At 37.7% G+C, this 21385-nt stretch overlaps 1 protein-coding gene across 2 annotated transcripts in view; it reads left to right on the top strand.

Moving 5' to 3' along the window:
* Window positions 1–21385, top strand: part of SDK2 (sidekick cell adhesion molecule 2) — a 436057-nt gene that overhangs the window by 328316 nt on the left and 86356 nt on the right. For both annotated transcript variants that reach the window (XM_031965742.1, XM_023502570.2), the window contains exons 14-24: window positions 358–494; window positions 860–1007; window positions 3849–3989; window positions 4877–5058; window positions 6758–6873; window positions 11749–11944; window positions 12179–12277; window positions 13695–13886; window positions 17919–18040; window positions 18603–18712; window positions 18885–19035. In XM_031965742.1, coding sequence (XP_031821602.1) covers window positions 358–494; window positions 860–1007; window positions 3849–3989; window positions 4877–5058; window positions 6758–6873; window positions 11749–11944; window positions 12179–12277; window positions 13695–13886; window positions 17919–18040; window positions 18603–18712; window positions 18885–19035 — 1594 coding nt within the window. The remainder of the gene's footprint in view (window positions 1–357; window positions 495–859; window positions 1008–3848; window positions 3990–4876; window positions 5059–6757; window positions 6874–11748; window positions 11945–12178; window positions 12278–13694; window positions 13887–17918; window positions 18041–18602; window positions 18713–18884; window positions 19036–21385) is intronic.

Genomic DNA, 21385 nt, shown 5'->3' with positions numbered 1-21385 from the left:
TTCCCATGGAATAATAATAATTATAATGATAATACCTAGTACTTATATAGTTACCAAAACATTCTATAGCTATTATCTCATCTGATCTTTTTTGTAATCCTTGGATCCTTTTGCAAATAAGGAAACTGAAATGTTTAAAAAGCTAAGAAATGTTAAATGACTTATTCAGGATCACACAGCTAATATCTATCTGATGTAGAATTTGAATTTATTTTCCTAATTTTAAGACCGAATACTTATCCATTATATTATCTGTCAGGAGGCTTAGTGTCTATCTATTTGAGAACCTTCAATGGCCCACCATCACCTAATAGTATTATGTATCATGGCCATATTTGCTGTACTACTTTCTTTCAGTCAGTTACCTCATGCACCTGAGCATCCCATGGCAACCTTGAGCACCGCTGAGAGACGCTCCATCAATCTGACTTGGGCCAAACCCTTTGATGGCAACAGCCCCCTGATACACTATGTTCTGGAGATGTCGGAGAACAGTAAGACTCCTCCTCTCTTAATTCCCCACATCCTCCTTTGCCCAGGACTCTACCTTATGAAAAGCATGGTACCCATAGTCTCAGTCTTGCTCCCAAAGTATCAGTGCTTTAGACTCCAAAATAATGTTCACAAATTGAAAAGTGATTTTTACGTGGTATTGCATGGAATCTATGCATTTGTAAAATGCAATTCATTTAATAAAATGAAACCCTTAATCAGAGCTCCTCCTTCAGTTCCTACCCTTCCCATATCTAGTCATACTCCCCTAGATGTCCCAGACTTAACTGTGGTGTTAACATGGTAGACAATTATCCTTCCTCCTATCCTAAATTAATCATACCCTGCATTATCTCTGCCCCTAAAGATGCCCCCTGGACAGTACTTTTGCCTAGTGTGGATCCTGAGGCTACTTCAGTGATGGTTAAGGGTCTGGTTCCAGCACGTTCCTACCAGTTCCGTCTCTGTGCAGTCAATGATGTGGGGAAGGGGCAGTTCAGCAAGGATACAGAAAGGTAAGGAGCAAACCCCAGTCATATTATATCAGCAAATTTAATTTGATCTGAGCTATGAGACAAGGAAAAAGGAAGAAACAGGCAGAATATGAGTTCCCAAAACATGAGGTCTCACTCTTTGTAGGTCTTTCTGTATAGGACCAAGCATGGCATTATTTTTTTAATTAAATATTTTTTGCTTAATAAGTATTAATTTTTTCTCTCCCAGTTTCCCTCAACCCCCATTGGAAAAAAATGCTTGTCTCTATAAAAAAGTAGCAAATTGGATATCTCACATTGCATATTTAGTACTTCAGTTTTCAGTCAAAAAGCAAGTACAGTGCTCCAGTTATAGATCTCCTAGATAGTGATCAGTCATTGTACTGATCAGAGATCAAAGTTGTTAGTTTTTAGTGTTGTTGCTATAGTATAAATTGTTCTTCTGTTTCTATTTATTTTATACTGTATAATTTCATACAAGTCTTCCCAAGTTTCTCTGAAACTGTCCATTTCATCATTTCTTCATCATCCATCTTTCATCATCATCATCATACATTAAGAAATAGTATTCCATTCCATTCATATGCCATACTTTTAACTACATACGTTTAACTACTCCCCTATTGGTTAGTTTCTTTGTGACCACAAAATAAAATTTTTAAAAAACCCTTGTATAGCACCATTTATTAAAAAGGCATTTAATTAACATTTCCTTACTAAGAATATAAATGGAGATAAGAATATTTCTTCACTAAGAATACAAATAAATGTTCGATTTCCTCAAAAAAAAAAAATTGTTACAGTAACCACTTCTCCAGAGGCTAGACTTGAAGCAGTCTCAATACTGAATCCAGTTCAGTCATTTTCCAGTTCACTCCAACTCTTTGTGATCCATGTTTGGGGTTTTCTTACCAAAGATACTCGAGTACTTTGCCATCTCCTCCAGTTCATTTAATAGAGGAGGAAACTAAGCAAACAGAATCACACAACTAGTAAATATCTGAGGGTACATTTGAACTCAGGAAGAAGTCTTCTTTATTCTAGACCCACCACTCTATATGTATTATGATACTCCCTAACAGTTTCAATACAACAATGAAATGCCTGTAATAAAACTTATTAAGTTTGTACACAGGGGAATTCCTCAGTGCCTCTTAGAGACTGTTGACTTAAATCAGTAACCTTGCTTTGCACACAAATTCTAATAAATTTGCCCATCTGATTTAAAAGTGCACAGCAGATAAGAAATAGCAAATTAGAAGTAGAAAGGACCTGCTAAAAGCACATTATGGTCTTGAGGAAGTGATCGTGGACATCCTGATCTTTAGACAGTTATGCAGAAGAACTTACAAAATTAAACACTTAGTATAGAGCCATTTAGCAAAGAGCAGACAACCTCTGCACCTCAGCAATATTTGAGCATATGGCTAACCCGACAGTATAGTACGATCATTATCATTTATACTGGTAATCCTGAGAATCGAGGAGTGGTTAAATTATGTATGATTTTCTCTATTTAAAAAGGTACAAAAGGTATAATAAATTTTAGAAACATTTCTATTAAAAATGATTGGCATAAAGAAAAGTGAGGGTAGCTAAGTGAGTAAGTTTAAATTCTCAGGAAAATATACTTGTGTAGAAAAGTTCATTCACCAATAATTCCAGATAACCTACATTTGGTTTTATAATATAGATATACATGCTCTCACTGCCTCCCACCTACCCACCTATATAACCATCTACTCTGTGCCCAAGCGTGGTCTAGGAAATAAAGGGAAGATGATAATAATAGGAGATAGATAGAAACTAGACCTATAATTTTATTGACATAGAAATTTTGTTCACTAATGTGGGTCAGAACCTTCTCTTGTATTTATTGCTTTAGCAGGGGTCCTCAAACTACGGCCCAAGGTCCAGATGCAGCAGCAGAGGACAATTATCCCCCTCACCCAGGGCTATGAAGTTTCTTTATTTAAAGGCCCACAAAACAAAGTTTTGTTTTTACTATAGTCTGGCCCTCCAACAGTCTGGGGGACAATGAACTGCCCCTCTATTTAAAAAGTTTGAGGACCCCTGAGTTTAGAGAGTTGCCTAGAATATTTGAGAGGTTAAGTAGCTTGTTCAGTGGTCACACAGCCAGTATGTATTAGAGGCAAGACTTGAATCCTAGTCTTCTTTTTGGCCCTCTATCCAATATGCCATGCTACCCAAATAGTAATATATATTAATAGTGCTTATTGATCATTGTTAATTAATCATGGATTGATAATCATCCAGTTGTCCACTACATCTAGATCCATAGTCCATAAATTAGAATTGAAAGAGACCTCAGGGGCCATTGAGTTACATTTAACACATGAAGAAACTGAATCTAGAACAATTTAAAAGACATCCCCAGGGTCATGAAGCTAGTAAATGTCTTAGCAGGATTTGAATTCACTGATTCAAATTCAAGTGTTCTATCCATTGCTCCACAATATGAATATGGTGGCCATGGAAGGATATTTTGGCCTGGAAAATACAGAGATGCTAAGTGGAATCACTGGTGAGTAAATTGCCATTTCTAAGAAAAGAATGGCATTAATTTGGTTATGGTTTCAGATTCAGAGGTGAGAAGGGCCGTGAAAGGACCTTTGCCAGTAGCATATAATGACTGGTGGGAAGATGTCCAGGATGTGAATCAATATAAGGCAAGATACTGGACCTAAATGTAGTGGAAACCTAGATCACTAGTAGCCCACCAATGGGAACTTGCAGGCACCCCAGACTGGGAATTTGGGTACAAAGAATTAGTTCTTCTAAGACTTGTCTTTTAGACTATTTGACAAGGAATAGATGTATTTTTTGACATTTACTGCCCAGAGTCTCCCTCCCTGAAGAGCCACCCACAGCCCCTCCTCAGAATGTCATCGCTAGTGGCCGAACCAACCAATCCATTATGATCCAGTGGCAGCCTCCTCCAGAGAGCCATCAAAACGGCATTTTGAAGGGTTATATTATCAGGTAAGCCACCCAGGGAGGGAGAGAAAGAGCTTGAAATTGGAGAAGACAGAGAGCTCCCTTGAAAACATACGTCATGTTTCTAATCTAAATTATAATGCCAATAATAATAATTTACTCTTTACAACTCTTTAAGATTATTATTATTACTTAATAATAATTAATTGTCATTATTGTCCATATGTTCATGTGAGGTAAATGAGGCTTGCATGGGTCATATGGGCTTCCTAAAGTCACAGAATTAATAAGTATTAGAGCTAAGCTCAGGTTTCCTGACTTTGACGCCAGTGTGTTGCCTGGAAAATGCTGCTGTTAGCATGAGACAAAAGCTAATGTGGGCCCTTTGTGGGACTGTCATCATTCTAATGGGCTAGTTTTTAATAATGAGAAATGGGCTCTGGTTAATAAGCTACGAAGGATTTAGGTTAGATATGAAAAGGAACTCTTACTGGTAAAATACAAAGTAGATGACAGAAAGCAATGTGGTGTTTACCCTCTAGTAAAAGCTTTAAGAACAGAAGAGGCTGTCCAAAAGCTGAGCTAAGTTAAATATAATCTTCTGTAGAAATAGAAGAAATGAGATAACTTCTGAAAGTTCTGACCTAGAGATTCCAAATGATGAGAAGAATAAAGAGCCCATCACCTTATTAGTGTGTTGTAACAAAATACCCTGTCCACATGGTTATCGAATTTCAGAACATATGATATCACCAGACTTGCCCCTTGGGGCCCAAAGATTCTTACCAGAATCTCTTTCCCATCAAAAAAGATCAGATTTTTCCTCAAGATCCCAAGCTACTTCTCCAGAAAAAAATATGAACAGAAAAGTTCATCCAACAAAGTCCTCTGGGAGAATTCCACCTTGCTCTCTCTGTTCTTTATTTCTCCAGGTTCTGTCTAGCTGGGTTGCCTGTTGGGTACCAGTTTAGGAATATCACCAATGCAGATGTCAACAACCTGCTCCTGGAGGAACTCATTATCTGGACCAATTATGAGATCTCAGTGGCAGCTTACAACAGTGCTGGCCTGGGTGTCTACAGTAGCAAAGTGACAGAGTGGACCTTGCAAGGAGGTAAGTGAGAGAGGAATTCAGGTTTATTAGTATAAAGATCAAAGTTCACCATCTCTTGGTCTGATCCAGTTCTGTCTTTAATTAGTGCTGCACTCTCAGTTTGCTCCTTATAGCATCCTTGAAGGAAAGTCAGGAACACCTTAGTTTGTTTTTTCCTTGACAGAACTATTCCTTCCATCACATATAGATGCCTTAGTCTTTTTAGTGCACAAATAATTAACACAGTGCCTAGCACATAGTAGGTTCTTAATGTATGTTTATTGAATGAATATGGGAAAAGTCAGAGGTAAAGAAACAGGATAATATAGAGATGAAAAAATAAAGAATTAAGGATATATATTGCATTTTTGAATTTTGATAGATTTGATAGATTTAATTGGATAATGCAATATAAGTAATTATGTAATATTCTATGTCATCGCATTTTTTAAAGTTCTAAAACATTTTTACATCCATTAGAGATAAAGACTCACAACCTTCTTGTTAGACCTGTATTATTCTGACATTATAATTCCCATTTTGCAGAGGAGAAAACTAACACACAGTGAAAGTGATTTGGCTAAGGCTACACCAAAAGTTAAGAGTGGAGTTGGAACTTTTTAAAGTTCAGGTCTCCAGCAGAAAAGAATACAATGAAAAGAATGCAGAATTTGAAATTCAAAGATTAGAGTTCAAATCTCAGTTCTACAATTTATTAGCTGTGACCTGAGATAAGCCATTTAAGTTCTGTGGGTCTCAGTTTCCTCATCTGTAAAATGAAGTTGGACGAAACCATCTCTAAAAGCACGTCTTATTCTAAATCTGTGATCCTTAATCCAATGGTCTTTCTGTTTGGTCATGCAAAATCTATAAACTTTATTTTACAAAAGAGTTAGAATCAACTGAACAAAAAATAGCCACAAAGGAGAGTCAGTATTGTATAGTGGTTAGAGAGCTGCCCTCAGGAAGACTTAAGTTCACATTCCTGCATCTCATACATACTACTAGGTGTGTGATCGTAGCCTAATTTCCCTTCCTTTCAGAGCTCTAAGAAACTCTAAAGTCATAAATTGCAGAGAAGATTCTAGCCTACATCAATTAGAGAGTTTTCTTTTTTACATTTTTTAAAATAGTATTTTATTTTTTCCCTAGGTACATGTCAAGAAAATTTTTAGCATTCATTTTTATAAGATTTTGATTTTCAAATTTTTCTCCTTCACTCCCTTCCCTCCCCTCTTCTGAAAATGGCAGGCATTTTTATACAGTTTATACATGTAAAACATATTTCCATATTAATCACAGTTGTTAAAGAAGAAGCAGATCAAAAGAGGGAAATGTTCACAAGGAAGAATAAAGTAAGTGAAAAAATCTGCTTCGATCTGCATTCAGAGTTCATCAGTTCTTTATCTAGTTATGGATAGCATTTTCCTTCAGAAGTCCTTTGTAGTTGTCTTGTCTCATTGTGTTACTGAGAAGAGTTGAGTCAATCAAGAGCTTTCTTACTTGGGAGTTTCTTAGGCCTATATTACAGGTTTAGCCTTTTTATCCCTTTATAGTCATGTATCTGATATATATATATATATATATATATATATATATATATATATATATATATACATATACATACATATATATGTTGCAATAGGCCTATAGCTCTATCTTCTCTGATATTTTAAGCTTTTTCCCATTTATTCCTTCCCTTTTCCCTCCCCCAACACAGTTCCCACAGTCCCCCCAGGCAATGTTCGAGCTGAAGCCATCAATTCTACAACCATTCGATTCACTTGGAATGCCCCAAGTCCCCAATTCATCAATGGCATCAATCAGGGCTATAAGGTAAGAAAGACATCAGCTTACTACTTTCTTCCAGGAGCCTGTCTTTCTACAAAAGTTAGAGAGCACAAATGAAACAGAAATGATCGTATAAGACAAAAACATATTGGTCTGATCCTAGCAGTATTGTTGTGGTAAATGTTTAACAACCAGCTCTTCCCTCAAAAAAATTTTTTTTCTACATAATATACTTTTAAGTTTAATTTTCATTGCTGACACTTTATCACTTTCTTAAATCTGAATAGAGAACAAAAGAATAAATCAAGTTCTGATCTGTAACACTTGCTGATTTCAAAAGTATGAATTTTCACCCTACGTATTTAACAATCAGCCTGTTCAAACTGGCTCCAGCTCATTCCCAGCTCAAAGCCTAGATCAATGTAATGGTAGTGGTTAAGTCCATTGAGGGAATCAATGTGCCTTAGGTTGAAATAGAATGCTTTGGTTCTATCAGAAAGTAAAGAATTTGTGTCCTAAAATAGAAAAACTCCACCTTCTCTGGGTATCTTTCTTCAGTCTGATGGATAGCTAGGGTAGAGGTCCTTACCTCCATAACTCTTCCTCTTCTTAGTAGTTGAGGAGTCAGAGGTCTTTCTCTCTCCCTATGGAAATTGAAGACGGGGATCTGTAGCTTCATATATTGGATTGTCCTTCTTGACAGCAGATGAGTAACTAAGACTGAGTGACATACACCAGTTAACACTGTCAATGAGCAGCACAGCTGGAATTGGAATCTCCAATTCTTGAATTATTTGATGGGATTTTTTTTATTGATTTATGATTGACTGCTGATTCCTACAGTCTTATCTATCAAGCAACTGAACCTCCTGTAAAGGACCCATTTACAAAAGTAATTGATTGTTACTCTGTCATGATTTGGAATTACAACAGTGGGGGCTATTATGTTAAACTGGAAGAAAAAACTTCCTAGCAAGACTAGAGGGGAGTTTTTAAAATAGGCAAAGCCATAGCTAGCATAGGACAAATGGGACTTTGCTTCATGGTGTCAGTGAAATGTAGAAACATCACTTCTCCTTATCGTATTTATCATTTCCAAACCTTGTCTTTCTGTCCAGCACAATTACTCCCTAGATATCATCTTCACAAGCCATCTTCTGTTCCTAACCCAGGAGGGTAAATGAGCCTTTTCTATGCTTACATAATTAATTACTGCAGGCGGAATTGCCCTCCTCATTGCCTTTTCTACCCTTTCTTTAATTAAATTTTGCTCTAATCACAATGATGGCACTTTCCAGCTCTGAGAACAAAGACCCTCTTATCTTCCTGGGCTACCTAAACTTATGTAAAGACCCTGCAGGCACATGGACTGCCTCACCCAAAGGAAGCTTACTGTATCTGAGTGGGACGGATAGATGAGACAGTTCCTGGTCTACACAGAGAAGGAAAGGAGAAACGGAGCTGTTAACCCCTACTCATGAAACCAGAAACCATGAAACCATTCTTGGCATTAGCAGGGAAGAGTTTTTTAATTGAGACTCAAGAGGGAAGAAGAAGGCAGATCTCTGCACCAAGTCACCGAGTTGGGAACAATTAGCTGCCTTCAGCACAAAAGTTTCATACCCAGTTGGGGGACTTGGGCTTCAAATGAGACATGGGAGAGGGAACTTCAAAAGCAAATGAAGTCCAGCAGAGCCAGAGAGGCTGGTGGAGGAGGCCAGAACAGTTAGGTCTCATCCTATGATTATATCCAGATCAAAAGTTCAGAAAAACCTGATTATGCATCATGGTGAGTTCAGAAGCTGCTGTTAAGATGAGAAGATCAGTTTCTCTTTCTCTTCACTCTTACCATATTTTTCTGCTGCCATCATAGTAAAGCCTTCAGTAGGCACTTAATTATTATTTTTAGGTGCTGTACAGTGAGACCTCCTAGAATCCTAGATTTGAGAGCAGGAGAAGCCCATGGAGAGACTTGTTTCATCCAATTTCCTCATTTAAACCCAATTCACTTGCAAGTCAAGACTTCATCTTCTTGATGTCATTCATCTTTTTTTTTTTTTTTTTTTTTTTGAGAATGAAGGACAAACAACAACAAAGTGACTTATAGGACACACAGGTATTAAGTTAGTCTCTGCCCTCTAGGTCTGAGTGGGGTGACCTCCCTTGAGCAAGTTAAATTGGTTTCCAGGAGGCCTGACTACCAGGCAGAGTATCCAAGCCCTGTGGCCATGAATGTCCTCTACCTTCATATTATCACCAATATTAATAGCTAACACTTCCATGGTATTATTTATGTGGAGTTTACAAAGTGCCTTCTCTACAAGAAATCCTTTAGGGTAGATAATGCATGTCCCATTTTCGTAGGAGAGAATGGAGACTTGGAGAGATTTAAATGACTTTCATAGAGTCGCACAGACAGGAAGAATCATAGCCAGTCTTTTAATTCTACTCTGCTATGGGGGGAAAAAGTCAAGAATAAAAGCCTTGGAGTTCACGATCCATTGCCCCAAATGTTAAGAAAGATACTGCTTCAGATAAACAAGGGAAGAATATATATTGGGCAGAAAAGAAAAAATGAATAAAAACTGATAGTAAAATCTCAATGTTCTATCAATAGATATTTTTATAAACACATGTATATATGTGCCTACACATAATGTTAACTGGCATTCACACAGTAAACTGCACAGTATTATCTCATTCAGTCCACACAACAGCTCTATAGAGTAAATGCTATTAAATTCCCATTTTACAGATAAGGAAACTAAGGCTTAGCAGTCAAATGACTTACTTAAAGCCACATGTCCAAGAAAGAATTGAAACTCAGGTCTTTCTAACTCTAATTCCAGTAGCTATATTGTGCCCTTTGCTGCCTAAGGTGTTTGTGTGTACATACATTCATGTATATATATGATTGTGTATTTTATTTATGTGCACAATATGTGGTATGTATATGTATAAACAGGCCATGCTTGGTCTTCAACCCAACTTTCTCTGTAGGTAATAGGTATGTGTGTGTTGAGTGTATGTATGTTTAAGTATGAGATGTATACATATTATTTTTATATATATATATGAGTGTGTTTTATTTATATGCACAGTATGTGGTATATATATATATATATATATATATATATATATATATATATATATATACAGGTCATGCTTAGTCTTCAACCCAACTTTCTCCAAAGATATGTGTATGTATGGACAGGTACGAGTATATCTATAGGCACTTATATACTAGTTGTTTAATCATGGACAAGTCATTTAACTTCTATATATCCCAGCCAAAATTATAAGCTACATACAAATTGCCTATCTGTGAAGAGAGTTAGCATACCCACAAGTATGAAATTATGGATTGGACTAAAAAGAAAAATATAGAAGCTCTTTGGAAAATATTGTTTCATCCACTTTTATTTTCAACTGCACTGTAATGTCATAGAACCCCAAAGATCATATTTCTCTTGTGAAAACAATGCTGTGCCTACATTTACTTGGTAGGATGAGTTTGGGAAAAGCGAACCCTTTTCCTCTGATCAATTAGAGAGAGTTGTTAGAAAAGGAAGAACTGTTTCAGGGGAGAAACGGTATCTGAAATGACTAGATTGTGACTAAATCAAAATGTTGCCTTCAGACCTTGCTCAACCTTGTCCTCCCTAGCCCACCTGAGCCGTGACTGTTCTTCAAACCAACCTCCTCTATAGGTAATAGATGGGAATAGTGAGCAGATGTGTAACCTTCTTTTTCTCTCTCTTACTGTTGCTCAGCTTTCTCATTTATAAAATAGGGATCCTAACCCTACTATTAGAAAAGGAGTGATTTCACCCCTAAACCCTGTGCAAACAGAAGGACAAAACCCACAGCCACATCCTAGTTTTCAAACATAGCACTATAGCCATAAAGTCAATATTGCTTCTTCTTAAAATCTCACTTCCTTAACTGTGTCTATTCATTTCTGGATCATTTCTACTGGCTAAATCATGGAACGAATCTGTCGGACACCTTCCTACACATACTTTATAATCTTTTAAAACAGTCATTATTCTAATTGGTCCACGACTAATAAAATATTTACCAAGATTTAACACTTACTGGAGAGCAAAGACTTAGGTACTATGTAATTAATTCTAATTCATAATTAATTCAAATTTGCATAAATTAAATTGAATTAAAACATTAAACTTGCTTCTTAATCTACTCAAAAGAAGTTTGGCAATTTAATTGCCACAAAACAAGATAACTAGAATAAGGAGGATATTTAACATACTTATTAAATGCCATTTAGTATTTCTGATTAGTATTTTTAGGGTCTAATTAGTATCTAATTAACTCGCTATAGGCTATTTTGCACAATACTAATTAAATGCCAAAACATGGTTTATAAACATAAGACCATGAAAGGAAGAAGATTAAGCATTGTTAGAATCATGAGTTAATCAGGAGACATTGGCCGCGGTATTGTTTTATATCTATAAATACTCAGGCTTATTAAAACTCATCAAGTGTTGCTTTTCATCATTAATTGATATTTAATCAACTTCGAATAAATGAGGAAATCTCAGGGAACAGCTGTCATCCTGAGAGACAGATGAAATGACTGGAAAACAGGAGAGCAAGATGGAAAGTGAGCGAGGAGAAAGAGGGAGGAGGAAAGGGGGAATCTAGCTGCTAAATGGCATGGGGTTTGTAAAATAAGTGATTAAAAAAAAGGGCTGTTTGGAACTTCCAGACTAAAAGGCTTTTTTGGCTGAAGCCCAGTGGATAGTACACCAGACCTGGAGTCAGGAAGATTCATTTCTGGTCCAGGACCTGGATTCTCTGCCCAGTAGCCTGGCCTCCTTAAGGCTGAGCTTGGCCATGTTTGCTAGACCTCATCTTATCCCACCTGACATGCTGAGCATCCTCTCTCCCCAGCTGATTGCCTGGGAGCCTGAGCAAGAAGAAGAGGTTACCATGGTGACAGCCCGACCCAACTTCCAGGACAGTATCCACGTGGGCTTTGTGTCTGGCCTGAAGAAATTCACAGACTACTTTACCTCAGTTCTGTGCTTTACCACACCTGGAGATGGACCCCGCAGTTCTCCCCAGTTGGTGCGCACCCATGAGGATGGTATGTACCTCAGTCCTCCCCTAGCACCCCCTTTTCTTTGCAAAAGTTGACCTAACTTCTTCCGGGCAATGGGACACCCATATTTTGTTTTTCTACCATGTTATCTGCAACCCAATTTAAACCACAATCTTATCTCTTTGGAAAAGCATTCACTCTCTGATTCTAACTTTTGTTGTGTTTGGGGGGTGGGGATTTTGGGGTGTTTTGTTTTTGTTTTTGTTTTTCTGGGAACAGTGCCAGGCCCTGTGGGACACCTAAGCTTCAATGAAATCCTCGACACCTCCCTGAAGGTGAGCTGGCAAGAGCCTGGCGAGAGGAACGGCATCCTCACAGGTGAGTCCAATCCTTTCCTTAGTGTTGCAGAATGGCAGGGCTGGACAGACAGGACCTCAAACAATTATCCTTAAAACACCACCAGCCTGCCACCCATTCTTTAAAAACATTCAGAGAATAAATGAGAAAGCATTTAGTAAGCACTTTCTACATGCCAGGCAGTCATTAGTGATACAAATACAAGACAGTCTGCACCTTACATTCTAATTAAGGAGAGTTAGAAAATTGAAGAAAGGGGTAGATTCAGGAAATTACTGGAAAACTGGTTCAAAGATGAATCAAATCCAGGGAATCAAGGGCAGAACCCAACTAGCTCCAGAGAAAGAGTTTTGATTAGGAAAGCTAGAACAGTATAGGAAAAAAGTAATCAGGAACAGATAAAATTTATATAATTCTTCCAAGTCAGCAAAACACCTTATATATCTCATATCATTTAATCATCATAACATCCTATGAGTTAGGTGGTATTGTATCATCATTTTACAGATGAAGAAATTAAGGATTAGGATTCTCTATACTGCCAATCAGTAACATACCCTAGTATTTCCCATTTAAAATGTCTGACTTTTCTGCCCTTTCTTTTGCCACATTGTGATGTGATTATCATGAAGTTCTAATATCTCTTTTGCAGTGACCATACTGTCTCAATACTTTATTGGTACTGAAAAGATCACATTTGTCCCCTCCCTAAATGCTAGAAGTTGGATTGATAATTAGTGTCCAAAAACATGGGAATGCCTCCCACCTTCCCGTGGTGAGAAGGATGGTACAATGGATAAACAACAAATATTTATTAAGTACCTACTGTGTGTAAGACCTTGTTTTAGGAACAAAGGATAAAAAAATTGGTCTGAATCCTCAATGAGTCTGCAATTTAATAGGGTGAAATGATACAGATGAATAACTATGATGAAGGGAAAACAATAGAAACAAAAGAAGCATTTTCAAAAAAAAAAAGGCTCAAGCAACGTAATATAAGAAATTTAAGGAATCATAAAGTTATTTTCACCTTCAAGGGTGGAGGGTGGAAGGGAGGGCTAATGAGAGAAGGCTTCATGGAGAAGATGGCATCTAAATTGGCTCCTATAAGTAGTTAGGAACATTGAATTCAGGAGAAAAGGAGGAGTTCCAGATTTTAGGAAAAGTATGAGCAAAAACACAGAAATAGGCCAGATAATAGCACCAAACAAATGAGCAGAGTATCCAGACATCCAGACCACTGCCACCCCCTGTCCTTCCTCTATACCTGAAAAGTAAAACAAAGCAAATAATCCAAAGATCCTTCCTAATAACTCCCAGCCCTTTGTAATAAGTAAATGCCTAATTTTCCTTAAGGAAAACCCTATCAGGTGAGAAAGATGGGTCATAATTTCCCTCATAGCCAAATTTGTATCCTTTTCCCTGTTTTTCCCCTTAGGATACCGGATCTCCTGGGAGGAATATAACCGCACCAACACCCGGGTAACACATTACCTGCCCAATGTCACCCTGGAATACCGTGTCACGGGGCTAACTGCCCTCACTACCTATACCATTGAAGTAGCAGCTATGACCTCAAAGGGTCAAGGCCAAGTTTCAGCTTCTACCATTTCCTCTGGGGTCCCTCCAGGTAAGATGGCAAAGGTATCATTCTGCCCCCCAAGAACCCAATGAGGAGTTTCCTTCTCTCCTGGGAATATTAGATGTATTCTAGAGCATTTTGACTCCCTTGAAGAGCAGAATAGGGTGCCTCTAAGGAAGATATCACATCCCCATAATTCCAGGATATTGGACAGAGGATTCAAGAAATAATGCTTCTCCAGAACCTTTCACAAAAAAAAAAAAAAAAAAAAAATTACAGGATACTGGGACATACTCCTTTGTGCACAAGAATAGAACTTCTTTATTAGAAGTCCTGTTATCCCACTGGACCATGTGTTTTAATAATAACAATAAATTTAAAAAGATAATAAAATATAAAGATAACAATTAAAAAAACAAAAAACCCAAAAAATAACAAAAGTAAAAAAAAAAAAAAACCCAATAAAAATAAATCATATTTACATTGCTTTTTAAGGTTTGAAAAGCACCTTGCATGTGTAATATGATATAAACATATAAGAATTTATATAGCATTATATAGTACATAAATATCATATCATTTTATTCTCTCAGTCACCCTATGAAAAAGGTGCTATTTTTATCCCCATTTTACAGATGTAAAAACTGAGACAAATTGGGGTTAAGTGACTTATGCAAACTCATGCAGCTAATAAATCTCTGAGACAGAATTTGAATTCAGGCCTTCCTAAGTGCCTCATTCCCCATGGCATTTAGTTGCCTCTGTGTAGAATTTCAAGATCTGACCTCACTGGTTCAAAGAACCCTCATCTTGTCTTTATGGACAAGACAGAGCAATGTGGAGTGGATGATAGTACTCTTAGATGTATTAGAGTGACCAGGCCCAGTAATTGTAATGTAATTAATTAATTAATGTAAACCTGGAGGGTGGTATGTAGGAGCATCATGTTATTGGCCCTGTTCTTTTATCGGTGACATGGATGAAAGCTTGGGTAATATGCTTTTCAGCTTTTTCCAGAATTTTAAGATCCAGAAAGCTCCCAACAGACTTGAACAGTGGGCCAAAACCAATGAGATGAAATATGATAATAATAATTAAATCTTTTACTTGCGGGTCAAGAATACATTGCATAAATATAAGATGAGATAAGAGTAAGATATGGCTAGACACAGTTTTTGTGGAAGAGACCTAATAATTTTACTGGACTGCAGACAAGCTTAGAGTGAGTCCATAGTGTAACACAGTCCCTCAAAGACTAATGTTCTCTTGGGCTACATTATTAGCACAGTAACCATAATGAATAAGGAGAAAATGAAGAAATATGCTAGAACAATGGTGTCAAACCATACATAAGGATCCCTGGGGGCCACATATTGACTCAGAAAACCACATATTTACATTATCTATGTTTTATTATATTTTTTATTTATTTTATTACCTAAATATCACATTGTGATTACCTAATTATTATATGTTTATATTGTGATATATAATTATATGTATAAATTTATATTATATATTTATTTTATTTATATATGTATGTATTTATTCTATAAATTTACATTTTTGTATTTATTTGTTTATGTATTATGTATGTATTTTATTTTATGTGTTTATTTATATTATGCATATTATTTATTTATGTATTTTATTATCTGATTACATTTTAATCTAGTTTGGGTTGCTCTAAGAAATGTTGTAGGCTACAAGTGACTATGTGATTAAGCTAGATGACTTCGAAAATCACTTCCAATTCCAAATCCTCTGATCACTTTAATCATTTGTTGTCATAGTTGGGTCATATCTGGACTACTTACTGTGTTTGATTCTGGGCACTACATTATAGAAAGGATTTTAACTAACTTGAATAAGACCATGATTCTGAGAAGACTTTAAAAAAAAAAAAAAAAACAGAAAGAACTAGAGGTGTTGAGTATGAAGGAAAAAAGGTTTAGGAAGTCACATAATACCTGCTTTGAGTTTCAAAAGGATTGTCATGTAATAGAGGGACTAAGTTTGTTCTGCTTGGCCTCAAAGGACCAAATTAGGAGCAGCAAGTAAAAGTTATAGAATCAGATTTGGGCCTAATGAAAATAAACTTCCTTAATGATCAGATGTCCAAAAACTGAAATGGGATTTCTCAGAAGTTCTGGATTCCCTATCACCAAAAGTCTCTAAGCAGAGACCAGGTGACTACTTGTTAGAGATTTACTAGAAGGAATTCTTCTTGAAATCCCTCCTAATCCTGAAATTCTTTGACTTTAAGAGCACCTAAGACCACAGTCACTAGAGTCCTAATCACTAAAGGATCAGCCATTGACTTGGAATATTAGCTGTCAAGTTTGGGCCATACTCCAAACAATCATGATCCAGAGTCATTATGGAACTTTGCTGTTTAAAATCTGAGACTCCAAATTATTCCTCTATTAGGAATAAACCACATCTCCTGTTTCATTCCAATCCTTCTTAGACATTATTAAGTCAGCCTTACAGATGAGCTCCAAAAATGCCACCAGTCCACAAATATTTATCCCTGACTGTTGATCAGTAGTTTCCAGTGACTTTATGTTGAATGAATACTTCTTGACCTTCTGGTTTAGAGTCCCATTTTCCCATTGCTCAATTAATTCATTCAAATTTCTCAAATAGGTGGTTTTATTCATACCCTGCTATCCTTCCATGAGAAACTACCTACCCCAGGGAAAAACATTAAGCTGCAAAACCATATACTTCCAAGACTCAAAGCAGGCTTTCTTCCCCAAATTCCTTTATCCTGGAGAAGAACCTACATATGGAACCATTCCAGAAGTGTCCAAATCTTCCTCCAGCCTCTAGAATGTAAATAGTACACAATAAAAGTAAAATTGAAGTCACTAATAGACCAAAATAGTACTGATCAGTACATAGGAGTCTAGAAGACCTAAGAATTTAAACTTAGATGCTTACTAACCATGTGACCCTGGGCTTCATTTTCCTCATCTGTAAAAATAGGAGATTGGCCTTGATAGCCCCAGGGTCCTTCCAGCTCTTAAAAACTCCAAGGCAACCTTCAGATGTGATTTTTTTTATTATAGCTTTTTATTTACAAGATTTATGCATGGGTAATTTTTCAGCATTGACAATTGCAAAACCTTTTGTTCCAACTTTTCCCCTCCTTCTCCCCATCCCTTCCCCCAGATGACAGGTTGACCAATACATGTTAAATATGTTAAAGTATAAGTATAAAGTATAATATATGTATACTTGTCCATATAGTTATTTTGCTGTACAAAAAGAATTGGACTTTGAAATAATGTACAATTAACCTGTGAAGGAAATCAAAAATGCAGGTGGACAAAAGTAGGCGGATTGGGAATTCTATGTAGTGGTTCATAGTCATCTCCCAGAGTTCTTTCACTGGGTGCAGCTGGTTCAGTTTATTACTGCTCTATTGGAACTGATTTGGTTCATCTCATTGCTGAAGATGGCCACGTCCATCAAAATAGATCATCATATAGTATTGTTGAAGTATGTAATGATCTCCTGGTCCTGCTCATTTCACTCAGTATCAGTTCATGTAAGTCTCTGCAGGCCTCTCTGAAATCATCCTGTTGGTCATTTCTTACCAAACAATAATATTCCATAATATTCATATACCACAATTTATTCAGCCATTCTCCAATTGATGGGCATCCATTCAGTTTCCAGTTTCTAGCCACTACAAAAAGGGCTGCCACAAACATTCGTGCACATACAGGTCCCTTTCCCTTCTTTAGTATCTCTTTGGGATATAAGCCCAGTAGTAACACTGCTGGGTCAAAGGATATGCACAGTTTGATAACTTTTGGGGCATAATTCCAGATTGCTCTCCAGAATGGTTGCATCCGTTCACAACTCCACCAGCAACGTATCAGTGTCCCAGTTTTCCCACATCCCCTCCAACATTCTGCATTATCTTTCCCTGTCATTCTAGCCAATCAGATGTGATTTAAAGAGGAGATGGTGGACATACCAGGATAGCCAGTAAAGTCTTGAATGGTAGGATAGATGATAGAGCTTTCTCCCTTCCTATAGAATTTCCTTGTTTTTTTTTTCTTTCAGAGCTTCCTGGAGCCCCTACCAATTTGGGCATTTCTAATATTGGTCCCCGCTCTGTGACATTACAGTTCAGACCTGGTTATGATGGGAAAACATCTATCTCCCGATGGCTGGTGGAGGCACAGGTAATCCAGGCAAAGAGACTCTCCATCTTTATCCAGCATGCCCAAGACAAGCAAATTACATGTTCAATCTTGCCCATAACAACTAAGATGCAACCCTATTGTGATGAATGCCTAAACTCTTAATTTTGCAATCCTTTCTGGTAATTCGCATATAAAACACATATACATATTGATGTATCAGATGTTCAAATGCACTAAAAATACCCGATCCCCCATGTTCCTGCTACCTCCTCCAAGCCCCCCTCTGCCCCTAACTGACACATACCAATACCAGTCTCTGACTATGTGGCCAACCTTAGGAGGTTAAACTGGTTAGATTTTTCCGTTACTTTAGTCCTTAAGGAATATTTGCTTTAAAAAAAAAATCACACTCTAGGATCTGAGAATATGGGGGCCACATTTTGGGTCTGTTTCTTGCTGTCCAAAAGGGTGGTCCCTGAGCAGAAGCAGAGAGCATTGAGCATTTATGTAACTCCTAGGATTCAGAGCTTGTGGAGGGAGTACCACCAGGTGACTAAGCAGTACTCTAATCTTCTGCTTTGATGGCCCCTCCCCTTCTCAGGTGGCAGTGGTGGGTGAGGGAGAAGAATGGCTACTGATCCACCAACTGACTAATGAACCTGATGCCCGCTCCATGGAGGTACCCAATCTCAACCCCTACACCTTTTACAGGTAAAGCAGACAAAGGGGCAAGATCAAGGTGAAAGGGGATATTGGCAACAGGGGAACAAGGGATGGGAAGCTGGTTTTGAGGGTTGCAGCCCTGGTCTTCCGCTAGGGGGACAATCTTCTTGTCATCCTCATTAGGTCTCTCATCCTTCCCTTTCCCTTCCCCTACCCCTAGCTTCCGCATGCGCCAGGTGAATATTGTGGGCACCAGCCCCCCCAGCCAACCCTCTCGCAAGATCCAAACCCTCCAAGCTCCACCCGACATGGCACCTGCCAACGTGACCCTGCGTACGGCCAGTGAGACTAGCCTTTGGCTGCGCTGGATGGTGAGACAGACTCCTGGGAGGGGCTGGGGGGAGCAGGGGAACAATATCACTGGAGATTGTGAGTCTCTACAAAGGTATCATCACTAATGGGTACCCACAGTGGTTAGTGGGCATGACAGGTGCTGAGTGCCCATCAGAATCCAACATTAGGCAGGGGGAGGGAGAGGGAAGGAACAGAGAAAGACAGAGAGACAGAGTAAGAAACGTGGAGGTGGATCTGCTGTCAGGAAATTTTAAAAAAATCTTGTTCATACATACCTATATTCCCTTTTTAATTAATTCACAAATATTTATTAAATATTTGTTATGTATCAGATACACACTAAACACTAGGGAAACAAAAACAGCCTCTGCCTCAAGGAGGCTACACTCTAGCCTGGAGAGATAATTTGTACATATGGAGACATGTACAAAATAAATAGAAAATGATTTGAAAGGGTTAGTCATTAGAATTCAGGGGGGTCAAGAGTGACATTATCCCTGTGTCTGAATATATTTTTATATACTTAGTTATTTCCATGTCATCCATTAGAATGTAAGCTCCTTGAGAGCAGGATAATGTTTTGGCCTTTATTTGTATCCCCAGCACTTAGTGCAGTTCCTGGCTACATAATAATTACATAGTAATAAATGTAACAACATGACTTACAACATGATCTTAGGCAAGATACAATTTCATTCTGAGAGGTCCCTCTTCTGGGAAATAGGAGGGAAAATCCTTACCCCTTATGTTTTCCCAAGAGGATGGTGGGAAGTCAAAAAGCTCAAGAAATGGGAAGCAGCATTGTGATATACTAGAACTCAGGAGACCCAGGATCGGGTCCCATTTCCTCCATTTGTTAGTTACTAATCTCTTTGGATCTGGTTGCTCATCTGTCAAATGAGGAGAATGGGCTAGATCGATGGTTCCCAACATTTTTGGTTTCATGAACCCCTTTCAACAACAAAAGTGTGTTGTGAACCCCCTCCCAGAACAATGTATTACTCATGATATTCTTTACAGTTATTTAATACTTAAAGCACCATTAAAGTGCTTTGAATTATCAATATCAACCTCCTAAGGGATTAGCAAACCACAAAATAGGAACTATCAGACTTAATTATCTCTAAACTCTGTTTTAGCAATAACAATTTATTGCTAAATATCTCTTTGTGCCAAAATAGGCAGTATTTGTTACAAAGAAGTAGTGGAGAAAGAAAGCGGACTTGGGGTTTACTTCCTTTGCCCATCATTTTATAAATGTATTTCCAATTTATGCAAATTATTTCTCTCTCTGAGCCTTGGGTTTCTCATCTGAAATGGGAATGATACTACTTGTATTCCATATTCCTGGCACTGTTGTCAACTTCAGTAAGATGATGTATCCATACCTTTAAGAATGTTGTGCTTGCCTTGAAAATACTTTTTAAATACAGCTCTCTACCCACATCCTGCAGCTCTTCCTTGCTAAGCAATGTTTGATCCCATTCAAGAGTTAGCTGCCCCTTTCCATACCTCACAAGGTTTTAAGTGTGCCAGGTAGCTAAAAGGTTAAACTCTCTAATACCCAAGGGAGAGTAGAGGGAGGGATAAAAAAATAATCACCGACTTAGTAGAAGGCCCTGGGCAACTCTTAGCTTCACTTAATGGTGCATGGCCCGTTACCTTTCCTTTGCAGATACCAGATCATTGGAATAAAGTTCCTTCTCCCTCTTAGCAATCCCATCAATTGCCATCCTAATGGTCTTTGGTCTGTTTCACTAAGTATTTTCACAAGCTGAGGTTTGGGAGGAGGGAGGACTTATGTGGCAGATGGGCAAAGCAGAAGATAATGAGGAGAGGTTGCAGGTAAGAAATGGAATGAAGGGGGCTTATATCAATTCTATGAATGAGGTCAAAGGACATCTGAAAGGATCAGGAGATATAAGGAAGATACAAGACCAAGACTACCTATTTGACTCTTTATATGACTTGTATCACAAATACATTCATAGGCAATCTTCAGGATTTTATGGGAAATCTATATACCCACACTACCTACTATCATCTACCAACATTCCATGTCAATTTAAAGCAAATAAATTTTCCAGGCTACCTTGAGTTAACAACCAAGGGAAACAATCCCAGATTGGAGGTATGATGGATAGTCTGAGCCCATCAACCAAGTCATTAAACACAATATCTGTCCTTGATCTCCAAAGAGAAATTCAATTGGTTTCAATTCAACAAACATTTGTTAAATGCTGTCTGTGTGGTATGCCCCTGGAGATACAATGGTGAATTGGTCCCTACCTACAAGGAATTTGTCTCCTCCTAGAAGAAGAAAACTTATACAGGGATAATAAGTAAATACAAACTCTATACAAAAAT

This window comes from Sarcophilus harrisii, chromosome 4 (assembly GCF_902635505.1).
Source record: "Sarcophilus harrisii chromosome 4, mSarHar1.11, whole genome shotgun sequence".
Taxonomy (NCBI): domain Eukaryota; kingdom Metazoa; phylum Chordata; class Mammalia; order Dasyuromorphia; family Dasyuridae; genus Sarcophilus; species Sarcophilus harrisii.
The sequence above is the reverse complement of the archived record's forward strand: the minus strand, read 5'-3'. Positions and strand labels throughout refer to the sequence as shown.